This window comes from Epinephelus fuscoguttatus, linkage group LG10, assembly GCF_011397635.1.
Source record: "Epinephelus fuscoguttatus linkage group LG10, E.fuscoguttatus.final_Chr_v1".
NCBI lineage: Eukaryota > Metazoa > Chordata > Actinopteri > Perciformes > Serranidae > Epinephelus > Epinephelus fuscoguttatus.
This window is the reverse complement of record NC_064761.1, coordinates 8,767,811-8,789,789: the sequence shown is the minus strand read 5'-3', so window position 1 is coordinate 8,789,789 and position 21,979 is coordinate 8,767,811. Positions and strand designations below refer to the sequence as shown.

The 21,979-nt window shown below is 39.9% G+C and overlaps 1 protein-coding gene across 3 annotated transcripts in view; it reads left to right on the top strand.

Moving 5' to 3' along the window:
* exoc2 (exocyst complex component 2) overlaps positions 1-21,560 on the top strand; it is a 56,758-nt gene extending 35,198 nt beyond the window's left edge. For 2 of the 3 annotated variants that reach the window (XM_049587944.1, XM_049587945.1), the window contains exons 9-28: positions 1,165-1,246; positions 1,366-1,468; positions 2,472-2,590; positions 7,471-7,584; positions 7,989-8,113; positions 8,891-8,959; positions 9,085-9,242; positions 9,377-9,498; positions 11,525-11,586; positions 11,934-12,014; positions 12,474-12,533; positions 12,840-12,901; positions 12,987-13,056; positions 14,404-14,520; positions 15,988-16,129; positions 19,791-19,846; positions 20,061-20,183; positions 20,417-20,478; positions 20,831-20,890; positions 20,994-21,560. In XM_049587944.1, coding sequence (XP_049443901.1) covers positions 1,165-1,246; positions 1,366-1,468; positions 2,472-2,590; positions 7,471-7,584; positions 7,989-8,113; positions 8,891-8,959; positions 9,085-9,242; positions 9,377-9,498; positions 11,525-11,586; positions 11,934-12,014; positions 12,474-12,533; positions 12,840-12,901; positions 12,987-13,056; positions 14,404-14,520; positions 15,988-16,129; positions 19,791-19,846; positions 20,061-20,183; positions 20,417-20,478; positions 20,831-20,890; positions 20,994-21,087 — 1,881 coding nt within the window. In that variant the 3' untranslated portion in view covers positions 21,088-21,560. The remainder of the gene's footprint in view (positions 1-1,164; positions 1,247-1,365; positions 1,469-2,471; positions 2,591-7,470; positions 7,585-7,988; positions 8,114-8,890; positions 8,960-9,084; positions 9,243-9,376; positions 9,499-11,524; positions 11,587-11,933; positions 12,015-12,473; positions 12,534-12,839; positions 12,902-12,986; positions 13,057-14,403; positions 14,521-15,987; positions 16,130-19,790; positions 19,847-20,060; positions 20,184-20,416; positions 20,479-20,830; positions 20,891-20,993) is intronic. The other variant, XM_049587946.1, reaches the window with a different exon arrangement.
* Positions 21,561-21,979: the final 419 nt, after the last annotated feature.

Genomic DNA, 21,979 nt, shown 5'->3' with positions numbered 1-21,979 from the left:
CAAGTGCCCTGTAACTGTACCAGATCCAGACATCAGTAACCAAATAAGTTTGTTAAGTTAAGTTTACAGCAGTATCTTTGAATTGCATAAAAACACAGCATCACATAACCAAATATATGAGTATTTATGCAGTGATTTAGTCATTGTAATAGTAAATGGATTGTCTTTGCTGTGTAAGGAAACAATTCCTTTATTGATCGTCATTTTCATGGGCACAGTGAATAAAAAAGGCTTTACAGACGCTGTGAGAAAGAAATTAAACTTTTCTTTTTTTTATTCATAACAAAAGACTAAAATAATGTATGTGTAATGTGAATAATGTAGTATTATTTATTCAATATGTCAAGGAAATATAATACAAATCTAGGTAGCACCTGTTAGTGTACTTCCTCTGTGGGTTTAGTTATTTGACAGTGGAGCGTCATCCAACTTTCTTTGTAATCGTGTGAACTGAACAGCCACAATAGCTAAATGGAAGTTTTCAGAGGGCTGGCTTTTTTTTTACTTAGATGGCAAATACAGTCTATGGCGAAGTCTGGAAATTTTAATCTGTAAAAGTATGGAATTTTTAAATGGAAAATGTCTAAGATCCCTGCACGTTACACATGTAAAAACATAATAGCACAAGTTACTAAATCAGTTTTGTATCTATTGCTTGTGACACAGATCTTGGATTTAAATAGGGTCCATTTGGTAGTGATACGATGTACATTTTTCAAGGTGCTAATTAAAGTCTGTGGTAATTGTCAAGGCAGTAATATTTGGGCAGTTTTTCTGTGTTTAACAGACACTGTCATGATTTTCAAAATGCTCTCTATAACGTTTAATAAAGGCAGTTGTGTATTAGTTTTGTATTTGTATTGTGATCTTTGTTGTCTTAAGCTGCTTTAAGAACTGCCACAGCCCCACAAGAAAAAGAGCATTTCATATTTTATGATTCTTGTGAAGCAGCCCTTTAATTATTAATTGTTAGTTCAAAGTGATTTTTAGTAAATTGTTTGTATTACAGTATGTAGAGTTTATTTGTTTTAAGGCTCAGCTTAGATGGCTGTCATCCAGAGGGTGGAGCCAGAGAGGTTTAAATACACAGTGTGTGTCATGATTGACAAGTAAAAAAAAAACAAACTGAAAAAAAAAAATACTGAACTGACTTCTCTCTCACAGGGTGATTACGATGTGGTGATCAATGACTATGAAAAAGCCAAATCTCTCTTCGGCAATACAGAGGTCCCTGTTTTCAAAAAAGGTAAACAGGTTTTTTTGTCCTTTGTTTGTGTTTTTTCCTCAACAGATGAATGAAATGATTAAAATCTCAAAAATTCTCCCTGTTCTGAATGCAACTGTTTCCCTGTTACTCTGCTCTAGTGTATGCTGAGGTTGAGACAAGGATCGCAGCGCTGAGGAGCCTCTTATTGGAAAAACTGCTGCAGACCCCATCGACTTTGCACGACCAGAAAAGATACATCAGGTCTCTTTACATTTTTATTATCCCGCAACTTTTCCACATCATCTGTCTGCATTCCTCCTAGATGTCATGTTTTTACATCTCATACTCTTTGATTTGTTTTCACATAACGGCTTCATTATCTACTTGTGAAGCTTTTTTTCTAACCAGCAGTTTCCACATTTTTCATTCATGACACGTGTCACATGATCTCTACACGTTGAAAACAGTCTGTGTACATGAAATACAAAGTCATGACATATCTCTTATACTTCTTAATTACACCCCCTTTGGTTTGTTTGATGTCTGTCTCTGTCATCATTTACCAGAACTTCATCCTCCATCCACTTTCTTCTATCTGCCTCCCACTTTTCTCTGAACCTCCAGCTTTCTGTTGTCCCACTCTCTTGTTTCTGTTTCTATTTTCCCCCCTTTTTTCCCCCCTCCATCCTTCTACCCATTCATACTTGTGGTCTTTCCCAATTTATTATTGTTAAGACCGACCTGTCAGGATCACAGAGACCAGTTCTCAACCACACGGCAACATCTTTCATCCTGCTGCATTAGGCACGGCTCTGAACGCCCACTCAGCTCCTGTTTACTCTTGCCGTGGATGGTGGGAGCTGTGTGCATTTGTGTGTGTTTGTGCGTGCGAGTCTTGCTCAATCTTTTGAAAGATGCCACCTAATGAGAAACAAATGAGCAGCTGGTTCATAGGATGACAGTAGAGGGAGCCAGGCCACAGCTCAGAGACTGAGTCATCTGACGGTCCACAGGTCACTGAGTGATGCTCAGGAAATAACGTCCTGGGAGAAGAATGATTATTGGATTATGACAGATGGATAAGTGAAGTGGTGAAGTGTTTGTGGATAGAATAGAATCTGCAGTTCATTGGTGTTTTGCTCTCGCCTCCTTTCTCTGATGTGCACTGTACCTGCAAGCCTGCACCTCACCAGAAGAAGTGTGGTTTTCCTTTTTTCTTCTTTGAATGTAAATGTTTCACACATTTGTGTTTGTGCACGTGTAGGTACCTGTCTGACCTGCACGCTCCAGGCGACCCAGCATGGCAGTGCATCTACGCTCAGCACAAGTGGATCCTGCAGCTGATGCAGAACTGCAGGGATGAGTTCATCAGTGGCCAGAGAGGTGACTAACTCACACACACACACACACATGTCTGAGATGACTCGAATTACACATGAAGTGAAAAGCCCCTATTTAGCGTTTCCAATCAAGCGGTTGGTGGATGTCATGTGAGTCTGAAGGGAAGAGAGAGGGCCAGCTGCCCCTCCGTCATACCAGCTCTCTGCTTGCATTCCCCTCTCCATCACCGCCCTCCCCTGCGCTGCTCTGCTCTGCTCGAGGCCCGCATGTTTATTTTTTCATGAATGTATGAATAAGATGAAAGTGAGGGAGCATTGGCTTTGGATTTAGGTTTCAGGGCTTGACATGTTGCTGCACACGCACGCATACAAACTCTCTTTCTCACTCACACAGCTTCACAGATGGATTGGAACAATTAACCCCAATTAAGCTGTTCCTCTGTTAAATCAGCCAGCAGAAAAATGTGAAACCGTTCGCTCAGGAGGAACCGCGATTCGCCAACCACACTTAGACGCGCACACACACACACAGACACACTCCTACACTCATACTCACACAAAGGCACCCATACAAATACATTGTGAGTGGGTGGCTGCTTCACATAGTGCAGCTGAAACATAAACATGTCTAATGCTAAGGGTAACAGTGGTTTCCGGGGCTCAGGCTTGATGGATCTGGGGGTTGGTGTGCTCCCTGCCTCTCCACAGTTAAATATCACCTCGATCATCATGTCAGGGATGGCCCCTTTTCAGTTCACACATGCATTCCACAGCAGAGCAACAAGTTGCAGGGAGTGAATCTGAAATTGCATGCAAATCAAACGCAACCCAACTATTGTGAAAATTGTTAGTTTGCAGAAATGCACATTTATAGGGAGTTTATTTACTTAAATATGATAGTCTTAAGTTACATGAAATAAACTTTAAGTGACTCAAGAGAAACATTATATCCAAACAATATTTTATATACAATACAATTCTGACAACACATGAATAGACAGGTTTACTGCACACAAGTCCTCTTACCACATAACACATTTGTCATTGTCTTCCAAAATGGCCTATATGACGTTTCCAAACTAGACTGTTTCCTGATCTGCCATGTCACCTAGTGAAGCTCTGTTTAAGTTTAGGTAACTAAAGCTAACTGGTTAAGTTTAGGAAAAGATCACTTTCGTATTAAAAAGAAACCCAACTTGACTGTTTCCAGCAGGCAGGACATGAGTTGCGGTCATCACTGTCGAGATCATGCGATTTGTAAATCCACCCCAGCCTCATTGCCAAGACTTTTCTGCAGTGTTATGAATAACGTCACGCTACCTCCGCCTCCGCCACCAAGAAAGGACAGTCATTATTCGCACAACCACATGAGGCCACTTGTAAGGAAATGTATCTCTAGGTTGTTGTGAAGAAAAAGGTACCCTGTAAAGCTTTCTCATAAATAAACACAATTTTGTTTGTGTACTGTGCTTCTCATCAAAAGATTTGCTAAATGAAATTTGGAATATTTTGAAACCTAAAATCCATGAAAGCAGTCCTCTTATTTCTTGATTTTTTTTGTTGGCACGTTGCTAATTTTGGGTGCATAGAGCATGCTCAGTATAGTCCCTCGGTGGCTGACTGATTGGCACAAAATTGGTTACCTATACAAATCTTGGAAACTTTAATTTTTAATGTAAAACCCTTTTGATAACACAAAAAAACTGTTTGTGATGCTCGGCCCAGCACACAACACTAAACAGCAAGGCTACTGGTCACAAACTCCACAGGGTTCTCTTAATTGTTTCAACAAGTGACCAAAACTGAAATTTTTCTGGTGAGGACAATTTTCATCGACATTATATGGAAAGCAGACAAACGTACAGAAAGGTGCGTGCACTGATCATTTCTACTCTTGTAGTTTGCTACAGCCAGCTCTCTCCTGTCCCCTCTGCTGTCACATTTTACAGAGAGCCCCTCTAGCCCCACCTCTTCCTCTCACACACACACGCACACACACACACCTGGTAGCTATTTACCATCCCTGCTCCTTGCTGCTCACCTCTCGCCCAAGTACGAAACCCATGCTTTTGAAACATCCCTCCACCCAGGCAGTTCTTGAACAGCCACCATCATAAAACCACATCCAGTACATTCCCCCGACCCCACTTTTCCTCCCCCTTCCTCCCACACTTACCCCTCCTCTTAAATAGCCAGAATCCCCCCTTACCGGTACCCCACAGCCGACCCCTCTGCTGGCGGCCTCCTTTTTCCTCCTCGTATCACATTCACCAGCTCAGTGTATTTATACGCCATCTTTTATGCTATTGTCAGCATCACACGTGGCAGGGATTAGTCCTCTGTGATGGATCAGCCATGTCCGAGGTAACTGATGTCATTTTCTCTGTCTCCTGTGTTTCCGAGTCCAGAATATGAGGCCAGAGGTCGTTCTGCTGGAGTTATGATTCCATTAATTAGCCTATAAATTGCCATAAATGTGAAATAGACCCATCCATCTCTGTTGAAACAAAAGCCTGAAGCTGGAGTTTTCTTGTGAGGGAGCAGAGCAGCGCAAGTTGCTTCCGTATGTCTAAACAGTCCCATCGTGCCCTGGTGCTGCAATCTGACTCTGCCCGATTCAATTATAAACTGCAGTATTCTTATTTCCTGAACAGCACTTCTTCTGCCAATATCAATACAATTAGCAGGAAATTTTGCTCGTAGGAAAATAGGTTTGTCAGTGAACAATTAGAGGGATTCTAGTGTTCGTATGTTTGACTGGGAAACATGCGGTTGTGATTTTAGACTCAGTCATTCAGTACCCCTCTAGGAGAATCGTGTAAATTATTACTTTTCATTTAGCATGTTTGTGATCTGATGAGTGTGGGGTGGTGTCAATAAACTTATCAATTTATTTTCATTTTTTATCATCTGTTCATCTGTTCAATCCAAAAAGCTGGTGGAATTCAGATAAAAATGAGAAATGAAGATACAATAAACTTTTACAATTTGTTGCTTTCCAACTGTCTGCAAGGGATTCTTGCACATTTTCACTTTATTTTCTTTTGACTCTTCCTTACCAGATGCATCAAAAGAACCTGCTATAAAATACAGTGTTCAGTGTTTTGCTGCAGGTAGCTTAACAACTTTTAGGTCTCTGAGGGCATAAAATATGGGTAATAGGGTTGCAAGTAATAATTATTTTCATTGTCCATTATTTTTTCGATGAATCAATTAGTTGTTTGGCCTACAAAATGTCAGAAGATGATGAAAAATGTTGATCAGTATTTCCCAAAACCCAGAATGATGTCTTCAAATGTCTTGTTTTGACCAAAGATATGCAGTTTACTTTAATAGAGGACAAAAGAAACGAGACTTTTTTTTAAATTACTGAACAGGTTTATCGATTATCAAATTAGTGGCAATTAATTTATTGGTTGACAATTTCTAGATTCTTTGATTAATCATTGCAGTTCTAGTGGGTAAAAATCAAAAATAATATCTTTTTTACTTTTTGGGTGGAAATTAGTGAAAAATGATGAGTCTTACATTTTGTAGTGTGGGAAATAAAATACATTTAAATAGGAGACAGAAAAGTGTGTGTGTTTAGAGAGAAAGCAGGTGTGTGTGTGTGTGTGTGTGTGTGTGTGTGTGTGTGTGTGTGTGTGTGTGTGTGTGTGTGTGTGTGTGTGTGTGGTCAGGGTCAGTGACCCCTTAGGGAACAGGAACTCGTCCGACCTGCAGAGAAGCATCAGAGCTGATGAGGAAGTGAGCAGAGGTGACACACATTGTCTCAGCGTCTTAAACACACATACACAGTAGTTCCTACATTTTAACCCTCAGACTTTTAGAAGGAAAAAACATAGTGGCATAATGACTCGTTGGAGCACTTAAAGCAGCCCTGCACACATACACACTTACACCTAAACTGTCTCACACACACTCACTTGTGTATCTGAAGACGCTGGGGGTTCAGCTGACACCTGGATCAACAGCAGCTCTCATCCCTGTAAAAAGAGAGAAAAACATCACAGAGACAGACTCTGCACAGCTCCATATGCGCTGTGTGTCAGTGTGTGTTTGTGTGTGGGATGTGAGAAAGCGTCGTTTGTTTACAGATAATCTGAGTCAATCGAGAATTTCCTTACATTTTCTAGACTGGATGGCTGTGTTGTGTGCACGGCCGGCTCAACCACATTTGCTCCTTCGCTTGGGGATTTCTCAATACTTGCTTACACACATTCAGTCTGTGACTCACCAGTACACTTTTCTGTGTGTGTGTCAGACACATGTTTTGGAAATGTGGCCATCCGTCTCCCTTCGTTTAGACAAACTACATGTAGGCGTATTGCAGCGTTGCACGAATTTGTCTTTTAAAGTTTCATTTTCATTGTTGTAAGTTTGATCCCCTCTCAGCACTGCAGTGTTTCACTTTCACTCCTGTTTGTCAACTTTCGCCCCTTTCTTCTGTTATCCTAAAGTTATCTCACAGATTCATTGCACTAAAGTTATCTCACTAGCCGAGATAGGAGTGTGTGGTTGCAGAAGGACTTTTTCATTTGTCTGTGCTGCAAAGCTCCCCGATGCCATCTAGTGGAGCGGCGGTGCTTGCCTGAGGATCAGACGTAACTGAGGCCCAGTGTGGCCGATGTAAACCCACTTCACCCCAGCGCTCACAAAGCCCACAGCTCTGTTTCCTCGCCCTGGAAACAAGGGTGCATTCTCTCAGCTGTGGGCCACGGCAGAGATGGATCAGAACACAAATAAAGAAAGGCCAAGAGGGGCGAGGGAGGATTGTTTGGTGTGAAAGCCTGCTGAGCTTATTGAGGAATGTGGAATTATGAAAATGGCTTATTTGATTATTTGATATCTGAAGTATGTGTTTCTTTTCCCTGCAAGTTCATTTCTCATTTCTCCCCCCCCCCCCCCCGTTATTTCTCTTAGTGGGTGTCGGAGCTCTGGATCCGGAGGGGGATACCCGTCCGTCGGCCCTCGGCAGGCTCAGCCATACTGCGTCTCTGAAGAGAGGGGGCAGCCTGCGGACGCCGCGACCCAGCAGTGAGTACCACAATCACAAATTACTCTCCCACACACTTGGTGCTTAGGAGGGGCTTCCCTTTCTGAGGCACACTCTGAGTGTGCATTTGTTTGTTTGTGTTTGTAACACTTTTTGCCCTGCACAGCGCTTAGGGGAATCACAGTATACAGGAGTCATGCGTAAGTGCAATGCAGTGTGTCTCCTTATATCAGACAGTACAGTAAAAGTACAAACAGCTGCAGCCTGGTGACTGGAAGTTAAATAACTTCTTCTGTAATTCTTAGAAATACAAAAGACATTTTCAAGCCAGCGTGGTTTGCTAGTTCATCCTTTAAGTCCCCCCCGTCACCTTCGAGAACAGCATAGATAAGTACTATGTGCGGGGGGGTTTGTGTATTACAGTATGTGTGTGTCTTTGTTCCAGCCTGGCGCTTTGAAACCCCACAGCAGGTGCAGTTTGTGGAGAAGCTTTCAGATGTGGTGATCGGTCAGTTGCCCAACTTCTGGAAGCTTTGGATCTCTTATGTTAATGGAAGCCTTTTCAGTGAGGTAAATACCTGGGAAGCTTTTACAGTGATAAGAAACAAATAACCTGAAAAGGATACTGCACATACTTCACATGGGTTCACCCTAATCAAGAAAACATTTTGTCCCGCTTACCTTTCGTGGTATCTAGCCATAATTCAGATATCCTTTTTTCTTTTACTCCCTCCACCCCAAAATAAAGGAGGTGATCGGAATTTTTTAATGCTCAGACTATGGAAAAGTGACTTTTTTTGTAATTCACATCAACGGGTCTTTTCAGAAATGAATTCACAGAACACATTTTTGGTGTACCACAAGGCAATTGTCTTGACAGGCCTGACGAGAATACAATCTTGTTTCACTGTGGCTCTACTGTACGTTACAGGCCTGTATGAATGATTTGTTTTAAGGGTTTCCATTCCATTCATCTAATGCTACAGCTCCACTCGGTTATGTCAAAAAAACATTAAGGGATGGTCTGTCTTCATTTTGTGTTGTAGTTCCTGGAAATTAAATTCAGGTGGTCTAACAAAAGCCCTAAAACCAAACATTTTGAAATGGTAAAATTGAGAACCACCACACAGCCTAAATACAGTGTTTGGCCTGTTGTTGGCATAACAATTAAAAGCCAATTGATCTGGTTAAGAAACATCTCAGATTGCTGCAAAAGTGAAGAGTGAAGACCGAACAAAAAGTCTTTAAAAAGACATTGACACATTGCTGACTTGTTTGAATTTACAGATATTTAGTTTAAGTAGTAGTAGTATTATTAGTATTTCTTGTTTTTCTTTCTTTCTGCAGACTGGTGAGAAATCTGGACAGGTGGAAAAATCCAAGAAGAATGCCAGACAGAGACAGAATGACTTTAAAGTATGCGTCGTTGTGACTATTTACACTAAAGTGTTAATTTAAGATTCTTACTCACCAAGGTTGTGTTTTATAAATATGTGCCACATAAACCTTATTGTTTGTGTGTCTCGCTGCATGTTTTTTAGAAAATGATTGAGGAGATGACCAATCGGCTGGTGAAGCTCATCCGTGGGGCTCTTCTCCCCACCACCCTGCCACAGGGGGAGCTGAATTTTTATGGAGGCTGGGAAAACAAGACGGAGCTCACTGGAGACTGGCTTACACAAATCATACACACCGTCAGGTTCGATTGTGTCTCTCACTGATTATGTGTAGTGCTGACGTGGTTATATGAAGGGGTTTTTATGCCTGCCATACCATTTATTGACCTGCCTCTCTCTGTCACTTTCTCTGTTGCCTCTCATGTCTCTCATCCAGGGCTTGTCATGAGGCTCTCTCTGCTCTGGAGATCCCAAATGATTTGCTGCAGGTGATCCAGGATCTGCTGCTGGAGCTGAGAGTTCACTGCCTCATGGTGACTCTGCTGCATACGACAGAAGGTGAGCAGACGCAGTAATGGATGGAAGGGGTATAAGTAAAATTTGACCTTTTAAGTTGGAAGTGATCATTGAATATTATCAAGATTTTTAAACGATCAGTTCACAAATTAATTATGTCCCCATGCTTGCGTTATGTTATTTACAAAATGCAAATAAGCTGCTGATTATGCAACAAAGTCGTCACAGTTGGTTAAAAATGTTTGAATACTACATTAAAGCTGTATCATTTGTGCTGGAAGTTCTATTTGTAATATAATCCTGTTTTCACTTGGATTTTGGTTTATTAGATCTTCAACTCAATATTTTTTTGGTTTTTCATGGATTTTTTTTTTTTTTTTTTAAATTATTGGAATAAAACAAGCTCTGTCCAAATTCTAAACTTCATAACTGTCCTAAGCAGATTTTGATTAATGGTGTTCACACTGGAAAACTGAGTAAGTACGTAAGTGTTAAACACACTTAACACAGTCACTTCCATGTAGATCAACTGTTCAGGAAGATTCTAGAAAACTAAAGCATGAATTTAACATTTTTAGAAACACATGAAGGTTTCTTGGTTCAAGTTTGATTGTCTGTGTCATTCTGAAGTCGCAGTTTGATTGGTGCATGTATCATTTCCTGTTTGCACAGAACGATCAACTACATTTGTTTTTGTGTTTACTAACTGAAAAAACAGTATACTATAACATTTAGTGTATAGTAGTATATACTTCATACCAGAGTTGTGGACTCAAATTTGATGATTTTAGACTCGAATTGACAAACTCAAAGAAAACTCAGCTTGAACTTTAACACCACTGACTCGTGACTTCACTTGGACTTGAGTCTTTTGACTTGCCCAAAGATTAAAAACTGTTATTTGAAACATTTTCTTACAAATCTATTAATTTCTCTGAATTTCTTGAATCAACATTAATGCTTTTCATTCTCAGCAAGTTGACCCTTATTTCCCCAGATCCACTTTGTTTGAACCAATCCGACAACATCAAATTGAGTCGCAGGAGAGAACCGTGAAGACCTAATGAAAAATGGAATGAAATGGAAAAAGATTATTTTGTTTATGAACTAAACCACCACCAACCACATAGGTGGGCAACAAAAAACGAAATGCAATATGCAAAACGTGTGGATCTAGAATTACGGATGGAAATGCATCAACTTCCAACAAACTTATTTTAAGGAATAAATACATATTTTAAAAAGCACTCATGATTTTTGTAAATTTAATGTATTATTACTCCATTGTTAAAATGGCATAATATGTGGTAAAGAGTGCATTATGACTTGTTTAGGACTCGAAACTCAAAGTTCAGGACTTGGGACTTCACTTGGGATTTTTCAGTGTTGATGAGGGACTTGATTTGGGAATTAAGTGCGAAGACTTGAGACTTACTTGTGACTTGCAAAGCAATTACCTGGTCCTGTCTCTGCTATGTACTGCATAGCAGTACATAGCAGAGACAGTCATGCTATGTACTGCCACAGTCATGCTATGTACTGCATTCAAGTAGTATGTCGTATAATTGGGACAAAAAAGAAAAAATGTATTTAAAAAAATTCAAACTGAAGACTTATAATTATAAAAGCTAATACCTACACTATAGACACATGTCTGTGTCATTGAGTATTTGGTGGTCAGTGTCCTCAACTGTCACCTTTTACCTCTTAAAACCGACAGGGTAGTAATGGAGAAAGTGTTATGAGACTAAAACCAGACATGCTCAGTTTCACATGTGGTTAGGTATGGTCATTTTGAGAAGAGTGACTGGTTTTCACTTAACTTTTCCCCACACTCACATCAAATTGTGGTCTCGTCAGAGAAACCTGATTTTATATCATATTGTGGGTTTTTCTCAGAAACTTTTAAATTCTGTTCATGTCTAGTAATGACCCTGTGTGACAAGTGTCACACATTATATATAGAAAGGATAGAAAGGGTTTTTTTGTCTGAAAGTTCAATTCACTGTACACAGCTTTCTAGTAATTGCCATTTTGATTCATATTTGTGCTGTTTGTTGACACTCAGATGTCAAGAGGCTCGCTGAGAAGGAGGACTGGGTCGTAGATAATGAGGGGATCACCAGCCTGGTAAGGATGTGTTGGTGCATCAAGCAGTATGTCACATCATAATTAGAAATGATAGCTATGCTCCAACAAATGTCAGTCATATGTAGCACTGTACACTGTAAATCACCATTTTCCTCTTTTTACTCAGCAGCATGTCAAAAACAAGATATAAAATGGCATTTGTATTTATTTTGTGTACAGTAAAGCATTCCCTCTGACCATTAAATGTACAGTATGATATTATCATTTTGTTTTGGTCATTTTCTTCACCCATAATGTGTTTTCGTCTTTGCTGAGGATGCAATTAAAACTTTTATGATGTTTTTAGGAGCCAGTTTTGTAAAATGTATTCTCGTGTTTTTTTGCAGCCTTCACAGTTTGAGCAGTGCATGGTCCAGATGCTGCAGTCACTCAAAGAGCCCCTGGAGATCAAACCAGGAGAAATCAATGTGAGATCCATAATAATCAATGCAAACACAGAAACTAGAGTAGCAGAAGTACAATATATGATTGTTGAACATAATCATGACTTTGGCCTCTTACAACTTATTTGTTGCCATCGACGCTTTGGGTTTTGGTACGTCAGTATAATTTGTTTGGCCAGTCACGAACATTTGTTTCTAACGCACTTTAAATATCATATACTTAAACTTGTCCTCGGCGCTGCACCATCTCAGCACACTGCTTCTTTTAGGATGGGTCAAAACATAGAATCAATAACTGAGCTAAACAATAAAGTGAGGTGTAGGCAAAGCAAATCTTGTTCTCTGCGGTCCCAACTGTTTCAGCTGTAGTTAAGAACATTTTTATTTGCAAAGCAACCCTAAGATTGTTTTGAAATTGTTCACACATTGAGTAACACAATGTCAGATTTTAAGTAACTTGAATTTTCACTGTCTCTTCTTCAGGTGCTGCAGTTAGACCAGGTCCAGGACCAGGCCACAGAGCTCAGTGTGGGCATCATGAAAGTAAGATCTGTCAGCATGCAGATTACATTATGGATGTTTTGACTGACAAATAAAAAGAATGGAGCGCAGTGTTTAACCTGAAATTGTGAAAAGCTAGACATCCCATACCCATTTAACATGCAGTCAAGCCACAGTCTTAGCTCTTTATCCTCCCTTAAAAGGACCTTCACCCTGCGTTACCTTGGGCAGTCTGAGAGAAATGTAGTGAACTGAGCGTGTTCATCATGTAGAGTAAGATGCGAGCATGGCACCTAAGTAGTGTTTTTCACACCATGCCTGACAAGTGTGTTCTCGTGTTCAACACAGGTTTTCATAAACTGCTTGGAGCAGCTGAGCTCTAAAACTGATGGAGACACTGACACATCTCAGTAAGTATTTGGATGACCTTTTCATATCTTTGATCACCATGTGCTCGACTCTGAAAACATGTTAAAATCTCTCTTGTGTGTGCAGCAGCATGTCAGTGGACCTGTCCTCTCCAGATAGGTTTACTGCAGTTCAAGAGGGCTTCAGTCCAACATCTGTAAGTGTAATATTTTTTTTTTAATTTCCTTTAAACTGTTTAGGGTTATTACACCTGAAGGCCCACATCTGGCAGCGTCACCAAAGCGTGGGCTCTCCTTTACACAACAGGACAAACACGTGTCTCAGTCATTCAAACCACAAATGTTATCAGGCTGTTTCCTGGTTGTGGACACGAAGCAGATACGTCCTCATTTCCTGTAACTTGTATGAGATGTTAGTGAAGGGGTTTTAAGTGCAGGGGAGGAGGAGGACGAGGAGGAGGAAGAGCAGGGCGTAGAGTGCTTCTGGTAAAGGGAAATGGAGCAAGGTGCAGACGGGGTTTCCCCAGCCCAAATATGCGTAGCAGGGGTTAGGCAGCCAGACTCGACTGAAAGCGGCTGACCAGACTGGTGTCACTCATGATATGAAATCTAGTGTTAGGCAAGTTGGCACAAGGATGGTGCCTGACTGCCGTTACCAGATACAGTAGATGTCAGGTTGTCAGCCCACTGAAGTGTTCTGTCTTGTCTGTAGGTCTGCAGACTTGGTTAGATGGAGTATGAAAAACAAATTGCTGCCGATGACAACATCATTTTGGGTCATCAGAATTTAGGCAAACCATTCTGCCATCACTCTTGTCATTGTTTATGTGCTTGTGTTCTATAAATTTGTATGAAATATTGTGTATGCCATTGTACGTATTTGTTTGTGAGCAACGATTTGAGTTTCACACCCACAGAGTGAGGACATTTTGGAAAGTGAGGACATTTCAGCAAAGTCAGGACATTTTTGGAAAGCAAAGATGTATTTGTAAAATGAGGACAAGTGTGGGAAGTAAGGACACTTTTGGAAAAGGCAGAACATTTTAGAAGATTAGGACATGTTAGCTAGGATATATTTGAAAAGAGATAAGATTTTAGGAAGTCAAGAAATTTTTGAAAACAGAACATTTGTGCAAAGATAATTCGAGTGACGGCATTTTAGCAAGTGAGGACATTTTTGCAAAGTAAGGACATTTTAGTTAGTTAAGGACACATAGAAAAGGGCTGAGATTTTTTAGAAAGTGAAGACACTGTAGGAAAGCAAGGACATTGTTGGAAGGTGATGACATTTTAGTTAAATGGGAACATTTAGAAAAGTTAAATTTAAAAATGGAGGACATTTTAAGAAAATAAGGACATTTTGTCTAATCCTCACTTCTTTCGATGGCTGTTCAAGGGTTAAGACTTGGTTAAAGGGTTAAAGTTAGACCTATGTTGGTGTTAGGGTTAAGGTTTGGCATTAGGCATGAAGTTGTGAAAGTTAAGGTCAGGGGACGGAATGCATAATGTGAAATATAAAAGTATAATCATGTTTTTGTGTATAGGAGCAGCGTCTGCTGATCATCCTCAGTAACTGCCAGTACCTCGAGAGACGCACTTTCCTGAACCTGGCTGATCACTTTGAGAAACATGGACTTACAGGCACCGAGAAGATCACACGGGTCAGTCTAACACACACTACCAAAAGAGAACTGAGCTCTGTGTCCTACTGCTGATGAGAAGTGAGTTGTGTTGGCATTAACAACAAAGCTGATCAGAGAGATGCTGAAAATATGACTCTTTTCTTAAAAAGAAAGTAAAGGTCATTGTCTTAGAAGCTCAGTTCCACATTTTCACTCCTTTCTCTTCTCACACACACACAGGTGCACGCGCACACACACACAGACACACACACACACACAGAGTGACTAATGGCTGATTCACAAAGCAAGGAAGTGTTCGGTTGGTTTTCCAGTAAAAACTGGTGAACACCATTTTCTTTGAAAGATCGATTTAGACTTTAGATGCTCTATTAGTATTTAGAGAGCAAGATTTGGGTGACAGTTTGTCTTGATTTTAATCTTCAAATATTACTTAGTAACAGAGCATTGAAAAATAAGAATTTCCCCATCATGCACCTTCCATACAGCTGGCACAGCTGTACCATCAACACGGCAAAAAGTCAAATTCCCCACACCTTTCCTCTGAAGCAGCACTGAAGCAGTTAAATGTAACAAACAGGATATGCAGTTAAATAATATTAGAGCATCTCCCATTGCATACAAATGCAGCTCAATATTATCACTTATTTATCATTTGACTTTGATTGGAAACATTTTGAGAATTATATGATCATGATGTGACACAATTCTGTTGTCCAAATAAATAATAATTAATAATAATTCCAAGCAGATACAGATGTTTAACAAACAAAAATGACACTGAAGTTTTTATTTTACACACTTCAATGCACAATGCATTAGAGTGGGGCCTGGGTGATCACATTTGTCTGATGTCATTCTGATTATTTCTATATATGATTTTGAATACATTTACCATATCATTAGTGCTGGAATGCTTAGTTATTTATTCCATCAGCAGAAAATGAACAGATAACAGTTTTGATAATCAATTAACTATTTAAGTTATTAATTAAGGGAAAATATCAAAACATTTTCTTTTTCCAGCTTCTGAATTTTTCTTTCTCGGCAGCGCTGCTACATCTGGTTCATGTAGGTGTGTGTGAATAGGTGATTAAGAGGAAATGGTAATGCCGTTTGTCTGCTTAGCTCGTATAAATGCAGTCTTAACCATTTTGCCACCAATCGATAGTCGCAGGCCAAATTATGAATAACAACTGTGAATATACGTCTTTCTTTTATATCATGATATTGGTTTCATTCCCATTGCCCAGCCAAACATACACGTGTTGTATGTTGACACATACAGACTCCAGTTGCCAGAAGCTCTCTTGATTGCAAATACAGACATGCAACAAAGATTAAGTATTTCTATTGAAAGATAGATTCTTATTTGTGCAATTTTACAGCCTGCTTGGACTTAGATGCGACAGTGAAAAAAGATACTGTTTACTCAAAATATACTTCCCCATATTTTTGTAGTAACATTATGTGTCTTTGATATTTTAGCTGAGTGTGGATGCTGTACGAGAGCTGGACAGAAAACTCTTTGAGGCCTACATCGAGAGACGAGCTGACCCCATCGCAGGCTCTCTGGAGCCTGGCATCTACGCTGGATACTTTGACTGGAGAGACTGCCAAACACCTACAGGTACTCTACGCTAGAACCTTTCAGTTAAAGTATTTGCTCCCAATGATGATGAAAACATTCACATTCCGTTTTGCAGTGATGCTACTGTTTTATCTTGTGTTAGAAATTAAGTGCTCTCCTTTTCTTTACAGCAGTGCACTCAGTGTTGGTAACTTGGCGACTTCTCAGAACCTCTTAGTGACTTAATTTCTAAAAATAACTTGCAACAGCGAGGTTAGATGCAGGTTCAGACTGTTGAACTCTCGTTATGTTATGAGACAGAGTTCTCAGGATGGCTGCTAACATTTCATTTGTTACAGCATCACCTGAATATATTGCTAGAGAATGCTAAAATTTAAGTGTATGCTGAAAGCGCTTGAGCCCCACTACTTGCATTTTAGTCAGTCTGTTGTGCCTGCCCTGTCTAAACAAGCACAAGCTGCAGTTCAGGAATTATCAACAGGCGTCTTACGATAGAGAATTACATTTCTGTTGTTTATTTTTATTACAATATATCAGTATTTGGTTCCATGACACACTGGGTCCAGTCTAAATTATTCACGTTGCCATGTTTCATTTATTTATTTATTTATTTATTGTTTATTTGATGTGGACATCACAATTGCATTGGATGGACCAGATGCATTGTTTGAGTGTTTTAGTACACATGCTAATTCGCAACACTTGTCCACAGGAGGCTTTTGAAATGATAAAATAATAAATGTAAAAGGAAAAGAAAAGAAAAAATGAAGGGTACAATGACATACAATAGTAAAAGAGAAGCAATTTTTCAGATTAAAATAAATACATAAGCTACAAAGCAAAGGCAACATGATCAAGCAGTCAACCAGTTAAAACTATTCATGTGAGCACTGTTGTTTTGACAAAGAAAAACCAAACAAAAGTTTCCGCCTAAACAGAGCCGTCGTCCACTCAACACAACAAAAACCTATCCAGACGGAGAATGTTATCCTGACAACAAACGCCCATTGCTCTGAAGTCCTCTTTCTCTGAAAAATATGTTCTCCCTGCAGTTACAAAGAATCATGCCCTGCAGTCAGTCAGCCCTGCCTCCTAATGTTTCACACCATCCTTCCCCCAGTTGATTCGGAGCTTCTGTTTTATATGTTACATATGGCTGACGGACGGTAACCTATCAACTACGCCATTTGGCATCAGACCGCCAATCTGACAAACAGTTACCCATCCATTAAGAAATCTGAGTACTTTGTTCTTCTTAGGAAAGCCTTCACTACCATTGTAATATCACTGCTACATGGAATGCTACATAATGCCAACCAGGGAAGATGGATTGTTTGATTATGGTCTGACAAAGTAGCATCTGTTCATCCGATGACATCAAACTGCATAATAATTAGCCATGTGCTTCTGTTTGTTTGAGATTGTGACCAACATGTAACTTCTGTTACCCACATATGACGTTAGTAAGTGCACATTAGCTATGTTAGCATCTTCATCATATCTCAGCTGAAGCAGAAACCAAAATGATAAAATGTTCCCCAGTTTGGCAGCAAGCTAGCTATGACCTGGAGGTATGACATCAGTTGGAACAAAGGATTTCATTGGGTAAACAGCTGAAATCAAGGTCTGTCCAGATATGTTTTTCCAGCACAAAATGTTCAGCATGGATATGCATTCATAAGAAGCTACAAAATCTGTTTTTATAAATTCCCATGCTATATTTTTGGACCAAAAAATGTGCTTGGTGTGAAACGACTTTCAGAATTATTGCCAATGAGCCATCTACAGTTGAATTATATTTAAACTTCAATAAAATACACTGTTAAAAAGACGAATCTTTTAAAATGTTCAGTTAATGCCTGATGTTTCCAAAGTCAGTGAGTAATTGATCTAATCTCAGTATTGACCAAAATAGTCAAGACTATGATTTTTGCCATGATCAGCCCTACTGTACTCTCTCTCTTGTGTGTGATGATGATAAAACCTGGGATGTGTGTCTGAGATGTTGGGGGAAATCACCAGCGGCAACCACTAACTGACCCTGCTACTATCAGAAATTAGACCCAAACCCTTCTGTGGGATGAGTACGCCACATCTCTGTTCTGTTCTTTGTTGTTGTGGTTCATATGTGTCATGTGTATGTGTCATGTGTAAAGCACAGCTCTTTGATGGCTTACTGTAAACACCACTGAGATCGCTTGATTGGTCCCCCTAAAAGTCTCATGGCCTTTGTCTTGTGCTGTGGGTGTGCAGCAATGTGTGTGCATGAGTGTAGTTTGACTTTTTTGCTCACCAGATGCACCAAACCCAGGTGAACCCTAAATGTGTGTATGTGGTTTACCTTAGCACAGGATATGAGGCAACATGTCAGAGAGTGTGTTCGAGCTCGGGGTAAATTTTCAGATGGGCAGCAGCACATTACAGTTTTAAAAGGCAGCATTGCTCGAAAGTTGGGCCTTGCTTAAGTTTGTCCCTGCTGGTGTGAGTTGGTGTGTTTGGGCTACATGTGAAAGAGGAACACTTTGGACACTAAACCACAGTTCTAGGATATGATACTTTCACTTGTTGCACTTTTCGTATGGGACTCATGTTGGTGGGTGGGTGCTGCTGCAAGGCATTAGAAATCCAGTTTCAGTACTTTTAGTCTGTTGTTGTCTCTGGTTGTTTCACTGCTAGAGTTTATTAAATGTTAGAGTTTAAAGTTAGACATGGTCTCTCTTCTTTGTGTTTTTTTTATTCTCACAGAACAGTGTAAAGTAAAAAATAATACACTTCCCGCTCCATCTAATTGCGTTATTTTCATCTTTGGCCTTTTCAGCTTGTTACTCTTTTCAGAGTCAGACTTATCATAAAGCATAAACACCTATGAATAATGACATCCTCTCGCTTAGTCACATTTCTAGCAGGAATGATGGTGGTTCTGATAAATTGTTAATCATTAACTCTGACAGTTTCACTGAACAGCCACTTACATTCACCATTTACTGTTGTTTGTATGGTTAACTGGATTGCTGTCTAGTTAAATAAAACATGATGAAACTACACAACTGTGGGCAGAGCTGTGGTTATTTAGACCTAAGAGTTTAAAACCTTTGCATCATTTATCTTCAGTTTGAGCAGCTACTTTTCTTGTCCTTTGATCAAATCTTCCTAATCATGAATAATCATGGCTATAGAAATCTCCCTCAAGCAAATTGTTCTGTACTAAGGCCAAAACAACTTCTGAGTTTTGTATCAATCCCAAAAATTATACTTTCTTTAATGCCTTTCCTTTAGAGATACAAAACTGTTGACAAAATCCATTCACCCAAAGTAACAAAAGGCCATGTTTGTAAGGACAGAAGATCCATTAACACACAGCTAGAAATCATCCTTAAAGAGCTAAACATGTCCTTATTCACATTACTCCACTCCCCAGATAGGGGGCATCCAGTGTGTGCTATGGCCATTAATTAACATGTCAATATTTGCAACACAGCTAGTTTGTGTTGCACTTAAGATCTGTCAGACATGCCTGTAGCACCACACACTTGCTGTTATTTCACATTCCCTGCCAATAATTTCTCCCGACAACTGTTGTTTTAACCTGAGGTATATCTGTGTTGTGATTAAAAGAAGCGTTGAGACACTATTTGTTAGCATCCCATCGTCCCATCTACCAGGGTTTATGTTCATGTTCTTGTGCTCTGTTTTCCATCAGGTGTAAGGAACTACCTGAAGGAAGCTTTGGTCAACATCATCACAGTTCATGCTGAGGTACAAACAACCTACACACTTCATACACACCCTGAACTCTTCTTTCGTTCTTTGTACTGGTCTCTTTATCAAACCTTGCATTTACTGGCTGGGTCATTCCATGACAACTCAACCAGGATTCAGAATTTTCCCCAGTTCATGCCATAAAACTTCTCTTAAAAAATAATTTTAAAACTTTCTCTCATGCCTTCATCTCCAACTTTGTCTGTCTCAGGTCTTCACAGTCTCCAAAGACCTGGTACCGCGAGTTTTGTCCAGAATTGTTGAGTCAGTTGCGGACGAAATGTGTCGTCTTATGCAGTGTGTGTCCTCCTTCAGCAAAAATGGAGCACTGCAGGTACACACACACACTGGCACACTCTCACACTATATAGAGCAGTTTATCACTCATAGTAAGACCCTGACTCATAAGTAGACCCTCAAACTAGTCGGGGGATTTACCTGTCGTTTCTGATAAAGATACGTTGCAGTTCAAGCTACCAACTGCTGACAGTTAGATGTCCATGTGATTTCATCTGTTGTCTTTCTCTTTTCTATACACCTGACCCCCTCACCCCACGTTGTGCTCAGGCTCGCCTTGAACTCTGTGCTCTGAGAGACGCCATAGCCGCATACCTAAACTCTCAAAGCAAGTAAGTGCAGCACAAACACATTCATATAGTGGCACAGACGGGAACTCACGTATGTGCCCGGTGATTTATGGTAGTGAATGTCACAAACATAAATCTTAGCAGTCGCACATCCCTCACTACAATCCCTATTTATGTTACTTGGTGGGTTTTGGAAAGGAAGTGAAAGTAATCTGGTTCTGCTGTGTGCATGCACTGTGGTGTACGCGGGTGTGCATGTGTGTGCATGCATGTATGTGTTCATGTGGGGATGTCAGTGTGCATGCTTAGACTTATCTTGAACTGTATTCTCTGGTTTTCATTGTTCATAACTGTGTTTTTTAAATAATGTTTTAAACATGCATCTTGTTTCTAGTGCCAGCTTCAAAATGGCTTTGGACGCACTTCCTCAGCTGCACAGCGGAGCTGATAAGAAGTGAGTCTCATTGTGGTTACTAATATATATATGATCTTTTTCTGTTGGTATTTGCTTTATGCTCTAAAGATTAATTTCACATGATTTATGCTTCTTCCACCAGGTTATTGGAAGAGCTGTTGAACAAGTTTAAAAGCAGCATGCAGCTCCAGCTCACCTGCTTCCAGCCCTCCTGTGTCCAGCCTGTAAAGAGATAAACTCTAGCCACTCTATTTACCACTACACTGCGCTGTATTTGTTTCTTATCTATGTGTAATCAGCTAATGAACTTCACCGTTATCTTTTCACTTATCACTTCACTTGTTTACTCATTGCTTCCTTCCATGTCACTTTCAACTTCTGCTTCACCAGATTGGACACAAATCTGTTAATCTAATCTCCAAGGCACTAAATGAGTTGATTTCATTGTTACTGTATAGGACAGTCCCAGTCATGTTGGTTATGCTAATCACATACAGCCACTCACATAGCTAACAGACAGCATGCAAGTGGCTAACTGGCTTGTTTGAGCAAGGTTCTGGGTCAGCAGTGGGACATAGGCCATGAACAGGCTGGACTCTCTGCTGTCTCACACTAAAATATTTGTCCCAATCAAGATTTAAAGCTGGTGTTAATGTTCTGCACTGTGCCATCTCTACTGCCCAATAAAGTAAGAAAATGAACTGTTAAAGTGATGCTTTCTTTTGGTTTGGTTTGTTAAAGCAACAGCAGTTTCTGCTCAAGGTCCACTTAATTGCTTGTTCAGGTTCTTCTGACCATCTTAGACATTCTTCATCAGCAGATCACAGCTGCTTAGTTTTCAAGGAACTCTTAAGGGTTGAATCTTTCCATTATTCTGAGCGAGCACTGTCAGGACTTCCTGTCCATGTTGACCTTAAAGTTGAGGTTGGTTGCTTAATTGGTTGGTTCTTGATTTTTTTTTTTTTTTTTTATGTTTTCAGTGATAATTGGTGACTATGTGAGACCTTTAGATTGCTTCTTCATGTATAGTAGCCCTTGAACTAGGGATATGTGGTAGGCAAAACATCATATATATATATGTATGTGTGTGTGTATATATATATATATATATATATATATATACACAGT